Genomic DNA, 23,184 nt, shown 5'->3' on the forward strand with positions numbered 1-23,184 from the left:
TTTCACCATTGAATTTCATTTTGTTAGTTAGTGCCCAGTGTTCAAGTCTGTCCAGATCCTTCTGGACCTGAAGCCTATCTTCTGGAGTGTTGGCTATTCCTGCCAGCTTGGTGTCATCTGCAAATTTGATGAGTTCCCCATCTATCCCTTCATCCAAATCGTTGATGAAGATGTTGAAGAGTACTGGGCCCAGAACAGAGCCCTGGGGCACCCCACTACACACTTCCCTCCATATAGATGCAGTTCCTTGAGGACCACTCGCTGAGTACGGCCGGTCAGCCAGCTACGGATCCATCTGGTGGTGGTTCTGTCTACCCCACATTTTTCTATCTTGTCAAGTAGTAGGTTGTGATCTACTTTATCAAATGCCTTACTGAAGTCCAAGTAAATTATGTCCACAGCGTTCCTCTGATCCACTAATTTTGTCACTTGGTCAAAGAATGCAATAAGATTTGTCTGGCATGATCTATTTTTGGCAAACCCATGTTGGCTTTTAGTAATGACTTTGTTTGCCTCTAGGTGTTCGTTGATTCGTTGTTTGATTATCTTTTCCAGGATCTTCCCAGGTATTGAGGTCAGGCTGATAGGTCTGTAATTTCCTGGATCCATTTTTTTTTCTTTTTTGAGGATGGGAACTACATCAGCTCTTTTCCAGTCCTCTGGTAGTTCCCCTGTGTTCCAGGATCTTTGAAAAATATAGTTCAGTGGCTCCGATATCACATCTGCCAGTTCCTTGAGAACTCTGGGTGTAATCCATCTGGTCCTGGCGATTTGAACTCATCTAGGCTGGACAGGTGCTCCCTAACCATTTTCTTGCCTATCTTAACTTGTGTTTCTGTTGTGTTTTTTATGGCACTATTTTTGATAGGTTGGTCTGTTTTTTCCCTTTGTGTAAAGACAGATGCAAACAATGAGTTAAATAGTTCTGCTTTCTCCCTGTTGCTTGTCACCTTCTTGCCACTTCCACCCACTAATGGACCAATCATTTCCTTCACTTTTTTCTTGTTTTTTACATGTTGAAAGAAGCTGATCACTTGCTGATCACTTGCTCAGTAGATATACAGAAGATCATATAAGAGATGTGAACAGCAGTTCTATGTTTTGTGGAAAAATTTGATATATTTAGGTTGTCTTAATATTACTGAAAATTTAAGAGGTCTTCCAGTACCTCTAGGATACATCTACTTTCAAACAATAAAATGCACTGAGTTCTAAACAGAAAAGCATTGAATGGAAGGGTACCCAGATGTTCCATCCCTTCTGTGCATGATCCGCACCACCCAAATCTCCAGCTGGTTCCAATTTTATAGTCTAGTTTTGAAATTGGAAATGAGCAAAGTGATAAGTGTCAATGGGGAATGAAGATAAAAGATTGATTCTGAATCTTGATCTTTTCTACCATTTATCTACATCAGGCATGTCAAACTGCCGGCCTCCAGGCCGGATGCATCACAGCAAAACCGTGCCCATCCCATTGCCAGCAATGGGGAAAAAGTCCCGATACATCACATGACATCATGTGATGTCGAGTTTGACATGCCTAATCTACATGAATTCCTGCCCAGTACAAGGTTTTACACATTGTTGCAGGGAGACACATCTTAATTCTCAGGTAACTGTATTATATTTTTATGTGAATGTTTATGCGTGCAGGAAGACTGCAGAGATTAAGATTAGAATGGCCATGCACAATATTAAAAGCAGCTTATATTTAAAATTATTTAACCTATGGGCTGTAATTTTTTTGTTTTTTTAATGTAAGCTTTTCTTTTCAAGAGACACTGGTTCTGTTTGTATGAGTAGTCAACTGATTCTTATTTAAGAATGGATCTGAATATTTTCTGATTGCCAGGATGCAAATATTATACTACTTCAGTATAATATTTTTAGATTCTGTTGTTTACCTCTGAGATTCAGTTTTAGTCAGAATCAAATGGTACCTTAAACAGTTATAGGATACAGTACATAGTTTAAATAACAGAAATGGCTCACAAGCTTGCAATGTTGCATTCTTTCAGTGATGGGCCATATCCAAATTAAACGTCTGGCATTGTATCTAATATTTAAAACATTACACAAGTTGACATGTAAGCAAAAACTTTCATTTTTACAGGATGAATGTGATAAAGAAAGTTGTTTTGAATAGTATTTTGAATGCTAATTCAACTTCCTTTATTCCATGCAGATTACTACAAGAGAAGATACATATTCAAAGCAGGGAACAACTATCAAAACCGAACTGGAGCCTGAAGCATTTCGGCCAAATCTTAGTGATCCCAGTGAACTGTTGCAGTTGGATCAAATTGAAAAGGTATATATATAAAAAAATATGGCATTTCTTATATTGACACAATTTTCACATTGCAATAAAATTGTTTTAGAAATTTGAATTGTAACAGTAATTGTTGCTGACTAATGATATGAAAGAAACAAAATGCTTTGTTTCAAACATAGGGCAATACTTGAAATATTTTGAATTGGTTAAATTATAACATAAAACTCAAGAATATTTCTAGCATTCAGTATATAAATGAAACTTTAAATGCTTTGCATAGTCTGCCATAGAGAGTAATTGAAAAAATAGGAATTCAAAAAAAGCATCCTGTTCCCTTTTTATGTCAGTTTGGAATGTATAAAATTCAATGAATCATCACATTCCGGAAAACTATAGAACATTTCAGTCCTCTTAGCTATGGCATTCTCAAAAAAGTTAAGCCAAGTGTAAGAGAAAGCTGCTCCAAATTGAAGTGGTTAAACATGTGCCACACAGACCTGAAACTGGCCTGTCTTATTTAGAGTGACATACTGAGGACACTGTGAAACAGTTGCAGTTCAGTAGATATAGTTCCAGAAGCTACCAGTTGCTTTCAAATGGCATGATCTTAAGGAGATTTGGTGTGGAGAGGAGGGAACTTTTCATTTCCAAAATCATTGAATTTTGTGCATACTCTCTGATAATCTATTCTGACTCCTGTTTGCCACCCTACGTACTGAAAATCTGAACAAGAACATTGCTTTTTTGTAAATTTAATGGGGAGCATTTAAAAATTCATAGAGAAACAGAAAGCATTATTCACCTCAACGCAGCATGTGAACAAACCAGCTAAATAAATACAAACATTTCTGGCTATTGGCTTGAGTTTCCTTTTGTTGAAATATGGTGTACAGAAGTGCCAGCAATGCTCAGAAAAAAACTAAACCAAAGAGATTTTGGCGCCATTGTAGTCGAGTGGTTAGAATGCAGTACTGTAGGCTAATTCACTGCTTACTCCAGGAGTTCCATCCTGACCCAAGATTAACTCAGCCTTCCATCCTTCTGAGGTCGGTAAAACGAGAACCCAGATTGTTGGGAGCAATATGCTGATTCTGTAAACCACTTAGAGAGTGCTGTAAAGCACTATGAAGTGATATGTAAGTCTAAGTGTTATTGCTATTGCTAATAATAAAAGAAAACACACTAGGATATACACAGCCCTAAGCTCTACTTTCTATAAAGAGCAAAGCGTTTTTAAAAAGCAATGAAAGTTATTTAGTAAACAAGGAAATAGTTGCTGTTTGGGATAACTGCTATTGAATGTAAATGAACCATTCTATGAACCACATGAACCAATATGGCTGCTTCTTGCTATTTATTTTTAAAAATTGCTATTCTTTTCTCGTTTACTCTTGGCCACTAGCAGTGGGAAGAACAATGTTTCTTTATTTATATATATGTTGTGCATATATATTTATATAAATATATAATTTTATTATAATAAAACCTAATACAAATTAAACAAACATAAGAGAAATTAGGAGCAAAAAGTACAAAGAATAAAAAGGAAAAGTAAGAATATAATAAAGAGTAAAAAAATAAATAAATGATTTTCAACTTTTATCACAAGGATGAATTAGAAGAATAAATTTAATGTCAACTTCTGGTTTTGCATCGTAGCAACGCTGCCTCTCCGGGGCAACATTAGACCCATTTAGGGTCCCCAAGCAGGATGAAAGCAGTCATGGGGTGCGGAGCTCCACAATCCCTTGGCTGCATTGCTACAATGCAAAACTGCATAAAATATACTAAAAAAAAAAAAAAAGAATAAATTCAGTGTCCTTCACCTCCTCCAAGATTATTAACAATTATCTCTTCACCCCGTTTCCTATCTGTTATCTATAACTGTCCAAAGGAATTCATTTATTGGTCTAATATTAGAAACACAATTAATAAATGAAACCAGAAAATATAGTAAATGTTGCCCTATCTTTTTAAGCGTGACCTCAAAAATTAGAAAAAAATAAAGCTATTTGCTTTAACATTTCACTTTGGTTTTTCAATACTTATTTTAAATTAGAGATGGGAAACAGGTTTTAATCTTAAACATTTCAAGTTTGAAATATTGCATTTTAGGGCAAATCCAAAACAGTTGGGTACAATTCAAAGTAGGTTATTCCAACCTTATTGGAAGTATCCCAATTCAATCCAACTATTCCAGAAGCACTATGAACTCAAAATAGTCTTGTTTCAAATTCAAAACAGGTGTTTTAAGATTGAAAAGAGTCTGTTTTGAACTCAAAACATTTGAACATTTCCAAAGTCATTAAAACAATGTTGTAACAATTCCAGCAAGGATCAAACAGCTGGTTCAAAGTTGAAACAAAGCATTTCACACTCAATCACATTTGTAATCAAAAACATTTCAGAGGCAAACTTTCTGTATACCATTATTATATGGTAAGTAAGGAAATCTAACTTGGCTGCTGCAATTGTTTATTTTATGTTAGAGCATAAAACCAAAATCTGAATTGATCTGTTTAAAATGTACTTCTTTGGAATAGTATTCTGTCTGGAATAGATAGAAATGTTACTTGGGTAAAGAAAACAAGATTCTATATGAAACAATTCTGAACTAACTTCATTGCATAAGGCTGGATCCATTAGTTGTAATCATGAGATTATCTAAATTGCCCATAAAGTCATTTGCGGATCTTAGGACAATCCTAGTGGATCCATTTTTATTTGTCTTGAGGGTTTTTTCTCAGTAACTGTTTTCTTGATGATGGAAATGAGAAATAAGGCTTATTAGTCCTTAAGTATTCCTCCTTGTACACTGGTCACAAGTATGCACAATATGCTTCTAGGACTTGGAAAATATGAAGCAACAGTGGAAAATATAATTCCTGTGGATTTCAATAATTTATTTACTGCTTTTGTTTATAAGACCACCTTGAAACAACTCAAAGCATCTTATATACATGAAGATCCTTAAAAGAATAAAATAATACAGTAGAAAACATAATAATTTAAACAGAAAGAGTTAAAACTGACTTTTTAGCTGGTATTACTCAATTTCCAATTATTTCTTGAAAAGCCAAGTATTTGTGGTTTTCTTAAACATTAATAGCATTAGAGATATCCAGATTGCTGGTGGGAGATCCTTCCATAGGGAACTCAAGACTTTGGGCGCCTAGCTTGCTGTCTGGTTTCCAGGAAAAGCCCCACTATATTTCTTCAACTGTGAGATAGGCAGCAAATAAATTTGATAAATAAAATTCAGTTAGAATGGACAATTCCCAAATGGTGCTTTCAGTATGCCTAGTGGCTTTTAGTGACGTTAAGTATCATGACTCACAGTTTACAGTTTTTTTTATGAGATGTTATATGTTCCTGCATGTTGTTTGTATTCACTGCAAGCTATGACTACTGCTAATAAGTAAGAGAAAAAACAAGGACCATGTTGTGGTGAATAGAAAAAGTTCTGATTTTTGTCTCATTCAAGTTATTGCTTTGTTTGTCAATATATATATAGGTTATTCAGCAATACAGTTTCCATTCCTGAAACAGTATGATTTGAATGGGCGAGGTTCAACCTTAATAACCTCAAAGAGCCAAACACAGGACCTAATACTCTTGTCCTAAAAGCATTTATTTGGAAATAAAGCCCAGATGATTTCAGTAGAACTTAAGTCCAGATAAATTACTTGATATAGCAAATTCATTTTGCCTCTGTGTAGCATAAGGATTGAAAATGTTGCTGTAAAGCAATGCACATTTATAAGATTTAGTATGAATATTGATTTTTGGTTTTTTATATGTTTAACACAACATGTTTTGTCCCCATGAATTAAAACCCTTTCTAGGTTAATCACTTTGTTCAGTGCACGTGCCTCACTTGCACCTGTGTTTCTTTAGCTAACAAAACAGCTCCCTCCTCGAACTATTGGCTATCCATGGACTCTTGTCTACAGTACTGCAAAGCATGGCATGAGCTTGAAGACTTTGTACAGAACTATGGCAGGCTTGGACACACCAGTGCTGCTAGTTATCAAAGACAGTGATGGACAGGTATGGAAATTGCAATAGTCACTTTTTCTTTCCTTTGCTCCCCGTCTTCCCCATAACAGATCCTAAATTTTAAGACAACTTAGCTATCGTACAGGAAAACTCAATATTATTTTATTTTTTAAAAAAGAAAACTCAAGTATAGCAGGCTGAACATAAATATATTGCAAAACATCTATAGCATTTTAAAATGAGCATTCCTGCAAGCTGAACTCAAGCCCTGATGGCTCTGTAGCTGTTGCCATATAGCATTTCTGGCAATAATACCCAAGTGGTTTTCCACTGCCCTTCCTGCTGGTACTTTAAAAACAAAGTAACTTCACTCAGTACAGTAGATTTCTTGATTGCAAAAATATGGAAGTGTTACTATTTTTATAGGAGGGAAAATCAAATCAGTCTTTGCCACAAAAAAGAAGGAGTCAAGCTATTCTCCAAAGCACCTGAAGGCAGGACAAGAAGCAATGGATGGAAACTAATGAAAGAGAGAAGCAACCTAGAACTAAGGAGAAATTTCCTGACAGTTAGAACAATTAATTAATCAGTGGAACAACCTGCCTCCAGAAGCTGTAAATGCTCCAACACTGGAAGTTTTTAAAAAGAGACTGGATAACAATTTGTTTGAAATGGTATAGGGTTTCCTGGCTGAGCAGGGGGTTGGACTAGAAGACCTCCAAGGCCCCTTCCAACTCTATTGTTATTGTTATTATTATTACAGATGTGTTAATCTACAAAAGTATTGGGATTTATTCCCTTTACAATAAACATATTGAGTACTTTTTGAAAGCCTGGATATATTTTACACTTCAAAGGTGTTATTTAATATCAGAGACACAGTGGTTGATATAAAACAGGTTATTAGGAAGGTACAAATTGGACAAACTGTATAACCATTTAGAGAATTGTCTAGAATTGTATGTCTAGTTTAACGAAGAGAAGGACAAGGGGGGACATGATAGCAGTGTTCCAATATCTCAGGGGCTGCCATAAAGAAGAGGGAATTAAGCTATTCTCCAAAGCACCTGAAGGCAGGACAAGAAGCAATGGGTGGAAACTAATCAAGGAGAGAAGCAACCTAGAACTAAGGAGAAACTTCCTGACAGTTAGAACAATTAATCAGTTGAACAGCTTGCCTCCAGAAGCAGTAAATGCTCCAACACTGGAAGTTTTTAAGAAGAGACTGGACAGCCATTTGTCCGAAATGGTGTAGGGTTTCCTGCCCGAGCAGGGGGTTGGACTAGATGACCTCCAAGGTCCCTTCCAACTTTACTATTATTATTATTATAAGAATTATTTAAACTGTTTTGCGTGTGTTTGAAAAGCCTGAACCCAATGCAGAATGGGACAGTTTAAGGTAATTCAACTCATCAAGGAGAAACATTTTTGTTGCCCATCACCCACACAGACTCTTCCAGTTTCGGAACTTGATGGATGCCTTAAAAGAAGGGTAGGGGAGAAATATTGGTATTTACTTTACAGAAAAGCTTGTGGAAGAATATTAGATTTCAAGTCTTTTCTTAAATGAGAGCAGTCCTTACAACCTATCATCTCTATTGCATCTTGGGATGGTTGGTAAGATTGTGGGGAAGAGAGATGTATATTGAGAGAAGATACAAAAGCTGAAAAAATGCTACATAGAGAAAGCCAAACCCTGTTACATGTCAACCTAGAATGCAGAGCAGAAGTTACAGGAAAGGAAATTGTTGCTGTCTGTTAGAAATTAAGAGCAGTTCAGCAGTGAATCAGTGAGGCAGCTTCTATTTGTTGGATGTGAGAGCCATAATGATGTAATGGTTAAAGTCGCCAGGCTAGAAACCAGAAAACCGTGAGTGTTAGTCCTGCCATAGGCACCAAGCCAGCTGGGTTACTTTGAGCCTCTCAGTCCCAGGAAGAAGATAGTGGGTAACTGTTTCTGAATTCTTGCCAAGGAAAATGCAGGGGCTTGTCCAGGCAATGGCCAGGAGTCAAGACTGATTTGAAGCTATGTATTCATATGTGTGCGCATGTACACACACACATCTGTTGGATCTATTTACACAAAATGCTGCTCAGACATCTGACGTTTCTGTTTGGAATTCTTCAGTCAGCAGAGGATTGAACCTGATACTAAATATCTCTGTCAGATTCTCTTTACTGTCAGTATAAGCACGCCATACTATCACTCCAAGTGTTTTAGAGCAATTCTTTTAAACATAGCCCACTGATTTATTTATTTTTTAAATTCTGCATCCTTATTAACCTTCTTATTACTTTGGTACTTGTACCTTTACGCCTTAGTCTCAAAAGCAAAAAGAAAGCTTATGATTTCCATTGCATTGAACAAAAAGGGAGACTAGGAGGAGTGGAGAGTCATTGTACACGTGAGGTAAACAATAGCTGGCAATATTCCTGCATTCCTTTTTTTCCAACTCTTTCCTTAAATAAATGGAAGGCATACATACTGAATCAGCTAGGAGCGGTCAAACTGGACTGATCTCTATCTGATAACCCGTTGAGAAAACAAGTACAAACAGGCTATGCTGATCCTGTTCTGATGATTTGCTATCTAAATGAACTAGTCTTGCCATTCTACCTGACACCTTCAGCCGAAGAACATTGGAAAAGCTGATTTAACAAGAACAAGGCAAGTATTAGAGATGGCAGCCAGCCACAACTTGTCCAAATGTTTGTACAAGAATTATTTCTCCTTAAAGGAGTTTTCTGCTGTATATTTGCTGAATTAATGCCATCTAGAAGTCTTTTCATATTTTAGTAGAACTTTTTCATCTACAAAAAAATGTTCCATTGAATACCTTGCTGAAGTTATGGCTTAGTTCAACTTGATGGTTGCTTGTGCTTTGATCTTCATGGAATGAATAGAAATAAACTCCTGATAATTCCAATTAATCTAATCATGTTCATGGGATAGGTTTCCTATATATTATGCACAAAAGCAGTGGAAATGTCATGGTTACTGGATTATTTTTATTCTTTTCTTTAGATTTTTGGAGCTCTCGCTTCTGAACCTTTTAAAGTGAGTGATGGGTTTTATGGCACAGGAGAAACTTTTCTTTTTACATTCTGCCCAGAATTTGAGGTAAGAACTAAGAAAAGAATGCCTAAATTATTTAGATAATATATAATAAGATTACACTATTCATGAGTCTACTAATATTATGTTGCTATGAAATTATTTAAATTCCAGTTAAAAATAGGCAGAATTACATTTTGAATAGTGAGGCCTACCATCTAGAATTTAGATTGCGGTTGCCATGAAGGATTACCCTACATTTTCCCATGAATTACATTTTGCAGCCATAAAGCTATTATAAACAAATACACACATTCATTTATATACAGTACATACACAGCCACAAAATCAATAAAGAGTGATAATGAACACTACAAAACAATTAGTGATTCCTTTTCTGTAAATGTTCATAAATATTGCTCTTATCAGAAGATTAGCGTTTCTATAAATCAATAAAGGGTATTAGGATTACTTCATGATTCACTCAATTTAGGGATAGAAATTTAAGTGAGATGGAATTTCAATATATTGAAAGAAGTTGAGTTGGCAATCACAGTGAATAAGGGCATTGTAACATTTTAACAGTAAATGAGCTTCGATGTCATATCCCTCTTCACTCAAGTGCCTATCAAAGAAGCCTTGACAGCTATCCAAAACAAATACAACCCCCCCAAACACATCTTAGATCTGACCAACCACTGCCTATCCAACACATACTTCATCTGTAATGGACAAAAATACAAACAAACAGAAGGAGCACCCATGGGATCACCCCTCTCACCTGTCATTGCAAACCTCTACATTTTAACAGTAAAGTCTCTGGATTTTTCTGAAGCAGACATTGATGATGATGTCTTATGATGTTTGTTGCTGTTCTTTTAGCAATAATTTCCTTTCATCTGTGTTTGTGTGTCTTCATTTATTTTTCTAACCACTAGGTCTTCAAGTGGACTGGAGATAATATGTTTTTTCTTAAAGGAGACATGGATGCCTTGGCTTTTGGTGGTGGAGGGTTAGTAGTTCTTTATCATTTTTGTTCATTCTAATACAGTATTATGGTACAACATTGGTGTACGGTTATATTTTTTCACTTCCTTATATATATAGTCCAAGTATGTCCATGCCCATAGTGACAGTCTCTTGCCAATGTTGGCATTTTTTTCTTGAAAAAGGCCATCTTTTCTTTTTTTAAAAGTTCTATTTATTTATATCCCAGCTTTATTATTTTTATAAATAATTAAAGGCAGCAAGTAGACCAGTATTCCTTCCCTCTCTTATTTTTCCCACAAGAAAAACCCTGTGCGATAAGTTGTGCTGAGAGGGGGACTGGCCCAAAGTCAACCAGCCAGCTTTTATGCCTAAGGGGGGACTAGAATTCACTATCCTGTAGTTTCTAAGTCAGCATTGTCACTACTAGTCCAGACTGGGTCTTAATCAGTTTAGTCTGTCTCACTTTGTTATTGCTAGGCATTAGCAAATATAAAAGCAAGAACCCAGTTTTTAATGCACAGCCAATGCTTTTCTTGGTCCAATGTTTGTTCAGTCTGCAGTCTTGTGGCTTAAATGTGTTACTACAAAGAAGATAAAGTTCTTGGTTTTATTCATTTATTATAACATTTCCATGGCAGACCCTACAAAGAAGATAAAGTTCTTGGTTTTATTTATTTATTATAATGTTTCCATGCAAGACCCAATTTGCATTTGTGCATGTGTCTTTACAGTGCATTGATGCCATGCTAATATGAGACTGCTGGATCTAGGTTGAATAAGTCCAGTTGACCCTAAATGCCAGGAAAGAGTTTGGGTTTTGTTTATCTTCTCGTTGCCATTTCATCATTTATATCAAATATACAGTAATAGAGATGTCATCACCTGAACTTCTAACAAAATTCTTAAAGGTGGTGACTGTTTCTACTTTGACCAATTAATTGAAAGGCAATCTGAAGCTTTCAAAATAGAATTTTGCAAGGAAAGTTATTGATTTAAAATTTGACCTACAACTGAATACAGTAATGGGAAGAAAATTATTTTTAATATCTGGCAAACTAATTCTCTTCATACTGCAGGGGTGAATTTGCTTTATGGCTTGATGGAGATCTTTACCACGGAAGAAGTCACTCTTGTAAAACCTTTGGGAATCGCACACTTTCTAAGAAAGAAGACTTCATAATACAAGATATTGAAATTTGGGGCTTTGAATAAGTATAAACTGTTAAATACTACAAAAGTTTGTCCCAAACCTGATACTGATCAATGCAGCTCAGAAAGCCCTTAAAGCAATATAATGTAGCTTGTTTTGCAATGCCTTTCTACATCCTCTGCATGACCATCAAAATGTCTTTCACATCAGCATATTGGAATGTTCAGACTTTTTTTTTTCATTTTTGAAAGTTAAAAAAGTTTTCAAATCGTAATTGATTATTTCTTTATGGGAGGCAGGTTTTTATCATCATGTCATTCACATATCTATTTGTTCTATTCTCACAACTCAAAAAAATCCTTTATTACTGTTTCACTGAAGCAACCTTTAAGCAACATAAAATCTAATTTGAGTTATACTGTATTTAGTTGGCCTAAGTAAGAGAGGTTCATAATTTACCAACAGTGATCAATCTTGCCTGTTTATTTCAATCAAATATCACCACATATTTTATTCACATGTCATGAATTGTTGTATTTTACTGTTGAAACATAGCTGCCCTATTGATTGTATTGAAGCATTTTTCACATGCCATTAAATGATCTGCAGGCTTGGGACAAATGCTGGGCAAGGATTCAGCTACGTGATCAAGATATATAAAATAGCAATGAGCAACTTGAAAAGTAAGCATAATGCAGTGAGTAACTCATAGTACATATAATATCTTCTTATTGCTAAAGCTATGAAACAGATGCAATTTTCCAAACAACATATAATACGCATCAAATTTATGCGTGTGTGTCTGTATGTATATCTACACATGCACACACATACATAACACACCACTCTGTTTTATAGTTCTTCTGTTGTAGCCTTGTAGCACATCATCTCCAAGAATTGCTCCTGTCCAAAACAGAAAACAAAATAGGTGTGGTGTTTTTCTCTTCTTTTGAGTGGATCTGTGTTGTAAAACTGCAGTTTGCACCAGCTCTGATGCAATGGGGTAACGTACTCTAGATAGACATCATAACTCAGTAGATGTGTTAATATGCAAAATTTACTGTTCTGTGACCTCAAAGCAAAAAGAAAAAAAAGAAAAAAAAACACAAATTATAGTAAATCAGTAGCTCTTGTCCACTTTTGTAGAAAAACTAAAAAGCCATTGTGGCAATAACAACAGTTGTTTCAAAGCTTATATTCTATGTTTATGCAAAAGAAAACTAATTTAAAAATGCTGTTAATGTGACAGTGAATGACTTTGTGCTGAAATCTCAGCTATTCTATTTCAAATGAATATTGTATATATTAACTTGTACATTAATGTTTAAAAGTAGTTTTTGTTATTTTAGAAGGGGGGAAAGTATTGATTGATGGGTTGCTTCTAGCACTTTAAATTATTCTAGCAATGGAATAAAAAGCCAAATGGCTTAGCTCAAATAATTAGCTATAGTTGTATAGAATGTTACTAATATAAATTGTTTCAGAATTACCTGGGGAATGCTTACTGCTGTGGTAATGGAAAAGAGAATATTTTATCCTACAATATGCTCATGCTTTATATTGCTAAAAAAAACACACAGCATTGTTTTCTGTCTCAATGTATAGCTCTTTACTTCTATTAGTAGAGTATATGTAGATTCAATGTTTACAGACAAAGAAGTGTAAATAAATTAAAATAGCTTCCCCCCCTTTTGTCTTCCACAGCAGTGTTATTGTCTTTGTGGGTTCACTAACTAAACAATCCTGTGATGGATTAAAATACTATAAGGTAATAGTGATCTAAAGCAAATAAATCTAAATTCATGTAATTAAACTTGAGTTGGGCTTTATTTAGATACACGATTGTTTTGTAATTAACAATCGGGTTCAAAGTATTAAATCATAGCCAAAATACTAGTAGTAATAAAGCAGATGCAGTTCCATGATCTTGCTAAAAATATTTCTGATAAGGAATTGGATGTTTTTAAATATTGTTACAGAGCTGTTTATTAATTGGTAATACACTTTGACATGTTGGAGTTGCTGCTAAAATGTTCATTACAGCTGTATAGAAATTTCAATATATAATACAGATTGCCATTTACCAAGGAAAGCAACCCATAATCTTTGTCCCAACTGTACCCATCTCGCCTTCCTTCCGGTAAGAAAAATCAAGTGAACAACTGCAGCTATAAAATAGAATTAGAATCTTTAAACTTCAGGAAACCTTAAAAATGCTACTAACATTGATTCAGAAAAATAATAGGCTATTTCCTTGGCATTTAAAAAAACTATCTTTTCCATCTCAGAAAAGTCATTAAATTTATTTCATTCTTTTTCATTTATCCCATTGTATCAACTGAATTTGCAGTGCATTTCACTTTTTAATATAAATAAGATTTTGAAATGGATCCCATTCCTATATTTGACAAATATTTAATATCTATAGCTTAATTTAGATCAATCAGTGGTATAAACTGTGCTCAGTGAACTTTCGTAATCCAAATCTTGAAACAAAATTAGCAGACATAAACCTGAAAATAATATCCTTGTCCTGGGAAAGCAAAGTTTTTTTAAATTACATTTTTCAAACTGAATTATTTTACCTAATTGGTAAGGTATATCAAGTTTTTATTCTCAGTCTATGGATACAAAAAAAATTATTGATTAAATGTGAAATGTTATTTGCTTATAACAAACTTTCTTTATAATGCTATTAATATTTCGCAGCACTTACGATTTTTGCACATGATTTCTTGCAATCTTGAATGGTATTTTTGATACTTGACAAAAAACATTCAAAAGCTATATATACATGCATGCACATATACTGATATTTGCATAGCAACTCTTAAAATAAATTTACTATCACCCTGACACAAAAACATATTTTTTCTTCTGTAAGAAGATGCAGGATCTTTCACTTTGAAAGACAGCATACCAATTCTTTTCAACTGCTAATATCATTAAAAAAAATGTGGTTCATCTAACACTGGGACCTCCAGTTGGGTTCAAGGATACCTGCTAGAGATGGTGAGAAATGTGGTAAATTAATGAATTATAGATTTATATGTGGGTATATTCCCATGGCAGCCATTTTGAGAATAGGCAATCGGTGAACACTCACAAGAAGTTTAGAATTTATCCAGTGTACCCACTAACTCAAAAAGAATGGGATCCCCTTATCTGAAAGATACTAAAAACATGGCAAATCAGATTTATTACAAAGTATTATTATAACATCACTTGACCATGGACCTCACCATATGTTAAAGCAGATTTAATGAGCTTATATTCTTAAAATAAATTTCTGAAATGTTAGGGTCTAACATTAATTAAAATCACTTAATGTAGCCTTAAATTAAGGAGAATTCAATCATCTGGTTGTTTCCTATTTTTTGGGGACCAGGGAACGGTTCTGTGGAGAGAGGTTTTTCTGTGGACTAGTGGATGTGTGGTTCTGTGTATTGCCTGCATCTTATGGATGGGGCTTTGCTTGTTTGTGTGGCCTAGTTGCTGGCATGCTGCAGCCTGGTACTAGTCCACGGACCGGGTGTTGGGGACCCCTGTCCTATCTGGTCTGCTTGGTAAAGCTGGAAGTATCTAAGCAACAGTTGGCAAGGCGCTGTCCAAAATGGTTGTAGGAATTGTGGAGATTATTAACTTCACAAATTTCCCTAAAAGGAATTCACTACTCTAAACAAGGCCACTGACTTAATCCATCAGCACAAAATAAGAAAATTAAGAAAATTTCCTTATTTTTAGGAGGAAAAGTAGGGCTGAACTTGGGCTTGTATATGTTTTTTGGTTGAGTTCATTTTTTCTTTCTCTGAGGGTGCTCTAAACTTTTTATCTGTCATTTTTATCTGCTGGAGATCCTCTGTAAATAAAAAGTCAACTGGGGTTGATAAACTTAAGAGGGAGCAACCACATCAACAGCTCCCAGTGCTAACCAGATCTCTGAAAAATCTGATTCATCTAATAAACATCTGATTCATAAGGCAGCTGAAGTGGACCATCTTCTATATCATCTTCATTCTTTATATAGAAATCTGACCAAACATAGTTAATTAGATACTACTGGTAGAACAATCTATGTCAGTGGTGGCAAATCTATGGCACGGGTGCCAGGCGGCACTCAGAGCCCTCCCTGTGGGCACGCGTGCCGTTGTCCCAGTCCTAGGCCTTCAGCTGGGTTTTATAAAACCTTTTCGCTTTAGGCCTCCGCTGCCGTGTACAAAAAAAAAAAAGTTCAATCAATCGATTTCAACTTCTCACACACAAAAAAAGATCTTGCAAAGTTGGAATTGATTGATTGAACTTTTTAGTCCCGCCCTTCTGCCGTTCCCATTGGAGCCACGCCCACCCAATGGGCCACACCCACCCGGCACCCGACAATGCATAAGTGGGTTTTGGGTTGCAGTTTGGGCACTCGGTCTCTAAAAGGTTCACCATCACTGATCTATGTACTTAACAAATAATAACACATAGATGGAATAATATGGAGATACTATTGTTAAGTAATAATAAGTTCTGAGTACTGATGAAAGCTTTGATGTCTGTCGATCTTTCTGATAAAACTTTTGATAAAACATTCTGAATACAAGAATGCCCTTTTGTTTTATCCTGTGAAGAAAAAGACCTTATTCTAACAAGGTTATTAGAACAGCATCATCCCGGCCTTGCCACAACATTTCTCCCTCAAAGTCTAACATTCCATGTTTTCTGGCCCTCAGGAGTATTCCAACCACTTTATCTGAAATGTGAACATATCTTTCAAAGAGATCACCAAAAGTGACTTGGATCTTGCCATCACGTTGAGGCTGAGCCATTGTTCTGATAATGAAACACATATCTCTCATCTCCCGGTGGATGTGGCCCTCTGCTCTCTTGGCTCGTTCTGCTGTCTTCGTACCTTCTTTAGGATGACCATAGCCCTTATCTCCTTTATGCAGACGGGTGGCCATAGCAAGCTCATAGTCAAACTCCTCACTGAAAGGATTGAGTTTTTGTACTATCACATGTTCATCAGCCCATCCTTCCCATCGCTCCTTTAGATTGTAGACAGGATTGTAATTCTTAGACAACTTGAGATTTTTATTCTTGCTGCAGAGAAAGAAAAAAAGACAGCTGCTGATAGTATAAGGCTTTAGTGAAATATTTTGGTGGAGTTCATTAATCTGATTTAGACCACAAACCACTAGGTGGCATGTTATCACTAATTCTAAATAACTTTATTTCTTTTGATTATTTGCTGCCTCTTACCTGAAAATAAAAGCTTCTCTTTTGGATTAGATTCATTCATTTTAATTTAAGGGAAAATAACACCACTCTCACTAATTATATTTGCATGGCATAATTTTATAAAAGAACTGAGGGAAATAAGAACAGATTGACTCCCTGATCAATCTAGTCCATCAGGCTGTTCTCACAGTGGCCAACCAACTGTACAAGGAAGCCCACAAGTCTCCCAGCAGATGCCTTCACAAGGAGTTCCACTGCCATCAGATAGGAATTGATTCCCATAACCTCCATAAACTGGTCCAATTCTTTTTTGAAGACAGGCTGGTAGCCATTACCACATATGAGCTGAGGTGGCGCAGCAGTTAGAGTGCAGTACTGCAGGCCACTTTAGCTGACTGTGTTCAGCAGGTCAGCGGTTCAAATCTCACCGGCTCAAGGTTGACTCAGCCTTCCATCCTTTTCAGGGTAGGTAAAATGAGGACCCAGATTGTTGGGGGCAATGTAAATATATATATACATTGCTTACTGGTGTACACCGCTTAGAGAGTGCTTGCACTTAAAGCGGTGTATAAGTCTCATTAATTATTAATTAATTAATTTCATGCTGGTAAATTCCAAAGCTAAATTACCCCTTTTAATTTTAGATTAAAATCCTTTTTCCCCCTGATTCTTCCAGGATTCTTCTCATAGGAAGTGAACAATAGTTGTTCTTATGACCTAGTTAGAAATCACTATGGTATTCTCCATCTATTTACTTCTTAGGATTGCTGGATAGTATGAAGGTTCTGTGGTATTTAGGCACAACAAGCTATTCACATGTTGTTTAGTTATTTAGCTGACTAGCTAACTGAATTATTATAATTATTATTCAAATTATTCTTCTATATTTGATCTTATCCAGAATTCTCTGCCTGAGCTGTACCTTGTCTGTAGGCATCCCCATACTTAACAGCAAATTGGGATGTGTCGCTATTGCATTTTACGTTCCACTTGTCCATAAAGGTTTGTGGGATCAAACATGGGACAAAATATTAGCTTTAAGCAAGATCCATATTCTTATCTTGCTGGGGTCCCACACTCTACCTGGAAAGTAATTGTCAAACAAATTCCAAAGGAATATCATTAATCAGGAATTCACTTATAAGCTCTGTTCAGGACCCTAGTCATTTCTACACTTCTTCCTTATATCTTCAAGGACAATAACACCCTTTAAATATATTTTGAATAAATAAATGGGTCAGTTGTCCACTCACTAAAAATCACAAGTCAATTTATCAGCTTTTAAACAACTTGGCATGCTAACAAAAGTCTTTTATTCTGGATACTTTGAGAAATCTGCTTCCAAAGCATTTAAATTATGTCTTGGCTCCTAGTGCAAGTACAGAAATATTGATCTCTCTGAACATAGCCAAGGTTGTTTTCCCATCAATATGGCATAGTCAGAGGCAGAGATGAAGAGTGTAGGGTTGGGTGGGGGTAGAGCTGACTGCAGGTCTCAGTAGAGCATGTGTGTCCCTGACATTTCTTTCTATCTGTTACTGTATCAGTGAGATGGGTGAGGAAGGAAAGGAAGGAATGAAGGAAGGAAGGAAAAAGAAAATAAGAGAAAGAAAGGAAATAGAAAAGAAAGAGAAAGAAAGAAAGAAAGAAAAAGAAAAAATTCACTTAGTACTTTAATCCGTTCAAGTCAAACAATATCATCACCTTTCCATTTTAGTTGCCTTTATAGTGGGCTAAATTAGCACTGCTTTATTTTGGCTTCAGCTCTCTGCTTTAACCTCATTCTCCAAATGCCCAAGCTCTGTTTCCCAGAAGAATTCTTTGCTGTTTATAACTCTTGCCTTTCCTACCTAAAACAACCAGACTTTTTGACTCTTGAATGGAAGGATTCAGATATACTATAGTATGCAGTTAGTTTTTTGTGTTTGTGTGTGTGTTATATATAGTAACTTTCTACATCAAGTCTCGTTCAAATCCTAAATAAGAATTTGATTATTTTTTTTTAAAGGAGAAAAGAACTTCTGTGAAATTATCATGGGGGAAATGTAGATTTCTGATATTTAGTGGGATAGTAAATCCTTATGTAGAATGTCCTACCATTGACAACTGATTCTCTGCCTGATGCCTGCATTTCCTGGTTCTATGTTTCAATTAAATCTTGATTAAATTAAAACCATCAACCTACAGATGTCAAAAAGTCAACATGGCAATGACATCTGGTTGACTGAAGCTTCCCCCCCCCCTTTTAATGTGTATCATGTGGATGTTGCATGGAAGAAGGGGCAGGATTTCATTCAAATGGGTGCAGATGCATCCTGCAAACGTGACTGATTTTAAAGAGATGTCAGGAGAACAGAACAGAACAGAAAAACCAGTTCCAATAGTCTTTTTCTGTCTGGGCAGCCAGGGAGACTTTTGATCAGTGGAAATGTCTACTGGAAGACCACACAAGCTTTGACTTCACCATCACCTTCAACAATACAATAAGCTCAAAAACCACCAACAACACTCAAGCAAACAGAGAATAAAGAAGCTCTTTATTATTAGCACTTTCATTCAAAGCTGAAAGGATTATATTTCAATCTGTTTGTTTTGGGTAGGGGGCAAATGCAGTTGAGTGACCAGCAGGCTGGGGAGGAAAGAAATGAATAGCCTTCATCTCTTTCCATTTCCAACCACTTGGAAGTAATTCCAAGAATTACCGGTTAAATATAGTTCAGCCCACAGAAGGTGACCAGTGAGAGTCAGAAAATTACTGGTACTCCATAAACAAACACTTGTCATTTTTTTAAAAGTTACAACTCACATGCTAATTTATCTGCTTTCTTCAAAACTGCTTCCTTTGTTAGATAGATGCTACAATAGATAGTTAGACATAGAGAGAATAGCCACTTAGAGCTTAGAGTGTAGGCTATATTTTTTTCTTGGGGTTCATTATACTTCTATAAGAACTCAACAAAAAACAAACTACATTATAAAAGAGCATAAGATAAATACATTAACTCTGGACTATATGTATGTATGTATGTGTATGTATATGTAGACACACACACACATCTTCTGGAGAGCCCGAGTAAGGTTTGACCTCATTAAAACCTTAGAAAGGTTCATATGATCTGGCTAATGATTACTTACATCACTGCAACAGTTCCATTTTATTTTTAGTAATTCATGCTAACTTGGAGCAGTTTCATGTTAACTTGAATGAACCATTGCTAAGACTGATATATGCTAAATCTCATCTGTTTAGAAATATTTGTGAATTGTCAATGAAGCCACTGGACTTTGGGGGAACTTTCAACTGAAACAGCTTTCAATGAAACTTGTTCTCAAACTCAGCAGAATATTGTCTCTGACTTGCTATAGTTGCTCCTTATTTACTGGAATGCAGATCATCACCTGTTAACATATAGAAGACTTTCACATTCATCAAGCTTTTTTGTTTGGCCATCACCTGATAGTTTGCTAGATTTGCTAGATAGATTGAATAAGTGAGCAGATTGGCCATGGTTATGGACATGATAGCTTACATACTAATGTATGAAAACCATTGGTTGCTCTGATAGTTTTGCACAATTTGTAACACATATGAATGACCCTGTAGGATGCAATTATACACACATACACCAGGCTAGTAAGCTGTGCAAGAAAATGAATTTGGATACTCTTGTGGTCAAACACAAAAAGTAAGGAATATTGTAAGAATGAATAAGTAGACAAGTAGCTATTGATGAAATGAAATGTCTCTTTTTTGATGCATGTAGCCCTCAACCTATGACCACAATTGGAACCAGAACTTCTGTTGCTAAGCAAGGCTGAAGTTAAGTGAGTTGTGCCCAATTTTGCAACCTTTTTTTAACCATGGTTAAGCAAATCACTACAGTTGTTGAGTGAATCGTGCAGTCATTAAGCAAATCCAACTTCTCCCATTGACTTTGCTTGCCGGAAGTTCACTGTGAAGGGCAGAAATTACATTTAAATGACCCTGGGATGCTGCAATCCTTATAAATATATGCTGGTTTCCAACTACTCAAATTTTGATCACATGACTGGATGTTACAGTGGTCATAAATGTGAGGACTACTAATCGGCATACATTAAAATGAAGCTTCGTTGCATATAGCTCTCAAAGGGTTCTAAAATGGGTTAAATGGTATCTTTGCAGAAACTTTCCTATTCCAAATATAACTGCCTCAGTTCTTTTTAAAAAATGGATCTAATTAAATATTAATGCAAACAACTTTTAGATTCTTGCAATGGGGGGGGGGAATATAAAGCATTTTTCATATTTAAAGTTTGACCTCTTCCTGTATCCTTTCCATTTTCGCTTTCTGCTCTTACATTTTCATTTTGGCTTCAGATGAAAATGGCTACTTGGAGATAAATGAATGCTGCTGCTATGGAGAAACTTCATCCCTTCTGTGGCCTATTTATACATGTCAGCTCATCATCTAGACCCCCTCCAATCATTTCCTCCCTCCATTAGTGTTCCAAAATATGACTGAGCTGGCACTGAATAGAATAAATCACATACTGACACAGGAAGTCCTCATCTTAGAACCATTTATTTAGTGACCAAACTAAACAATGGCACTGAAAAAATAATTTATGACTGTTTTTCAGTTATGACTGTTGCAGCATCTCCATGGTCTCGTGATCAAAATTAGCAACTGGCTATTTCTGACAGTTGGAGTGTCCTGGAATCAAGTGATTACCTTTGTGACTTTCTGACAAGCAAAGTCAATAGGGAAGCCAGGTTCACTTTACAACTGTGTTACTAACTTAACAACTAAGTGATTCACATGACAAATCTGGCAAGAAAGATCATATCATAGGGCAAAAATCACTTAACAAATGTCTCAGCAATGGAAATTGTAGTCATAAGTGAAGAACTACCTCTGTTTGTGCTGACTTCAGAAAGCACTAACATGTTTACACAAAAGCATTTTCATATAATAAGGCAATTTTGGAGAATACAGTAATTACTTACTATGAGGCCATGGGATGTTTTATCCTCACAACACTCCGTATTTCTTGGATATTATTATCTGTGTCTAGTCCATCCTCTGTGTCTTCACCATAGCCGCTGTCTTCTGTATCTAAACTGTTGCTCCGATAGTCCTGTAGTTCTTCTTGTTCCAAATGTTTCCATCCCTTTGTCATCTCTGATACCAAATTAGAGCACTTTCTCCTTCTTGTAGGAGACATTTTATTACTAAGGATTTGATCAATATTTTTAGGGTCATTGATGATCTTTCCTGTCTCAGCAAATTCATCTTGTTCATATTTGTTGCTGAGAAGACCAATGTCACTACTTCTTTCAGAGAGTGACCTTATTACACTTTTGGTAACTCCTTTACTTCTAATATTAAATTTCTCAAGAGCTTCTGTTGACTCATTTGGACTTTGTTTTCCATCTTCATTTGACGCTTGATGTTCTGAGGGAAATTGTATCTCAGTTTTTGACTCATCTTTCTTGAAAGTTGGCAAATGTTTAGGAGGTGTCCACTCTCTTGGATCATTTGGTGATTTCTCTTCATTAGGTACCCATCCACTAGGTTCCTGGGCTTGCTTGGTGTTGTGTTCACTTGCCCATTGCTGCCAACCTTTTGCTAAGCTGATAACCAAGCTAGTCATTCGGATTTTTTTGATCGCCCTCTTGGAAGGTGTGGTATACTGGTGTTCTTTTGGTGGCATGGCTTTGTCTATGGTTTTCCAACGTTTGCTTATGTTAAAACTCAGTTCAGATTGTTTCTTGTAGCAAATAACAAGCAGGGAAGACTTGTGGAGATTTAAATAGATAGAAGGGTGGGCATGAAGCTAGAAAGTATGGGAAGCATTTCTCACATAGAGCCTTATTCTGACAGTGATCTTTTTTTAAAAGGCCCAGCTTGTATTTCAGCACAGCTGTTGGACACTTGATATGGTAAATATGAGTGACGTAGTTCCCTCATGTGTCAGATGCAGCTGTGGTGGAAATTAACAGAGGCATCTTATACATTTAGTTTGACAGTGGAACGTGTTCATGCTTTGCCTTCCTAAAGAAATGGCCCTTGCCTAATTAGATAGTTTCTCTTTGCTGACTCCAGAAAAGCAAATGAGAGCATTTGGAATTACAATTCAAGAGGCTTTTACTTTTAACTAACAAACTTTGTGACTTTGTAACAATGCCAGATTACTAAACCCATAAAAGGTGACTCAGATACGGCTCTTCCAACTGACTGTGCTTCATTGAAGGAAAGAAACCATATTAGTGCATTAACAAAATGCTTCTCACTATTTTTGCATTTGTGAAACCCCATTCCACTCAGAAGTCTAGGACAACTCGTCACAGTCAACTCACCATAGCCATCTCATCATGGACACCTCCCCGCGGCCAGCTCGCTGTGGGACCACTCTCCACAGGATAATCCATGCAGAATAACTCAAAGCGATCAATGTTATCTGCCACTGTTTTTCCTACATTATTTCCATTTTTGCCAATGTCAAAGA

At 36.0% G+C, this 23,184-nt stretch overlaps 2 protein-coding genes across 6 annotated transcripts in view; one reads left to right on the top strand and one right to left on the bottom strand.

The window, feature by feature from the left end:
* OXR1 (oxidation resistance 1) overlaps nucleotides 1-13,277 on the top strand; it is a 217,036-nt gene extending 203,759 nt beyond the window's left edge. For all 5 annotated transcript variants that reach the window (XM_039328780.1, XM_039328778.1, XM_039328779.1 and 2 more), the window contains 5 exons: nucleotides 2,186-2,311; nucleotides 6,173-6,325; nucleotides 9,300-9,395; nucleotides 10,268-10,341; nucleotides 11,396-13,277. In XM_039328780.1, the coding sequence (XP_039184714.1) occupies nucleotides 2,186-2,311; nucleotides 6,173-6,325; nucleotides 9,300-9,395; nucleotides 10,268-10,341; nucleotides 11,396-11,531 (585 nt within the window). In that variant the 3' untranslated portion in view covers nucleotides 11,532-13,277. The remainder of the gene's footprint in view (nucleotides 1-2,185; nucleotides 2,312-6,172; nucleotides 6,326-9,299; nucleotides 9,396-10,267; nucleotides 10,342-11,395) is intronic.
* Nucleotides 13,278-15,793: 2,516 nt separating this feature from the next.
* On the bottom strand, nucleotides 15,794-22,614 carry ABRA (actin binding Rho activating protein). Its single transcript, XM_039328928.1, has 2 exons — nucleotides 21,683-22,614; nucleotides 15,794-16,554 (listed from the first exon to the last, which is right to left on the bottom strand). The coding sequence occupies exons 1-2, from the start codon at nucleotides 22,387-22,389 to the stop codon at nucleotides 16,092-16,094; spliced, it is 1,170 nt and encodes a 389-aa protein (XP_039184862.1). The 5' UTR covers nucleotides 22,390-22,614; the 3' UTR covers nucleotides 15,794-16,091.
* Nucleotides 22,615-23,184: the final 570 nt, after the last annotated feature.

Source organism: Crotalus tigris, unplaced genomic scaffold, assembly GCF_016545835.1.
Source record: "Crotalus tigris isolate CLP2741 ecotype Arizona unplaced genomic scaffold, ASM1654583v1 scf7180000024384.25900115:4084858, whole genome shotgun sequence".
NCBI lineage: Eukaryota > Metazoa > Chordata > Lepidosauria > Squamata > Viperidae > Crotalus > Crotalus tigris.

What these genes read in the sequence shown, in the direction of transcription:
- ABRA (XM_039328928.1), bottom strand. Translation starts at nt 22,389, where the DNA reads ATGCCACCAAAAGAACACCAGTATACCACACCTTCCAAGAGGGCGATC. An exon ending in AAACATCCCATGGCCTCATA is followed by an intron (nt 16,555 to 21,682) that starts GTAAGTAATTAC and finishes CTTTCTCTGCAG; the next exon opens with CAAGAATAAAAATCTCAAGT.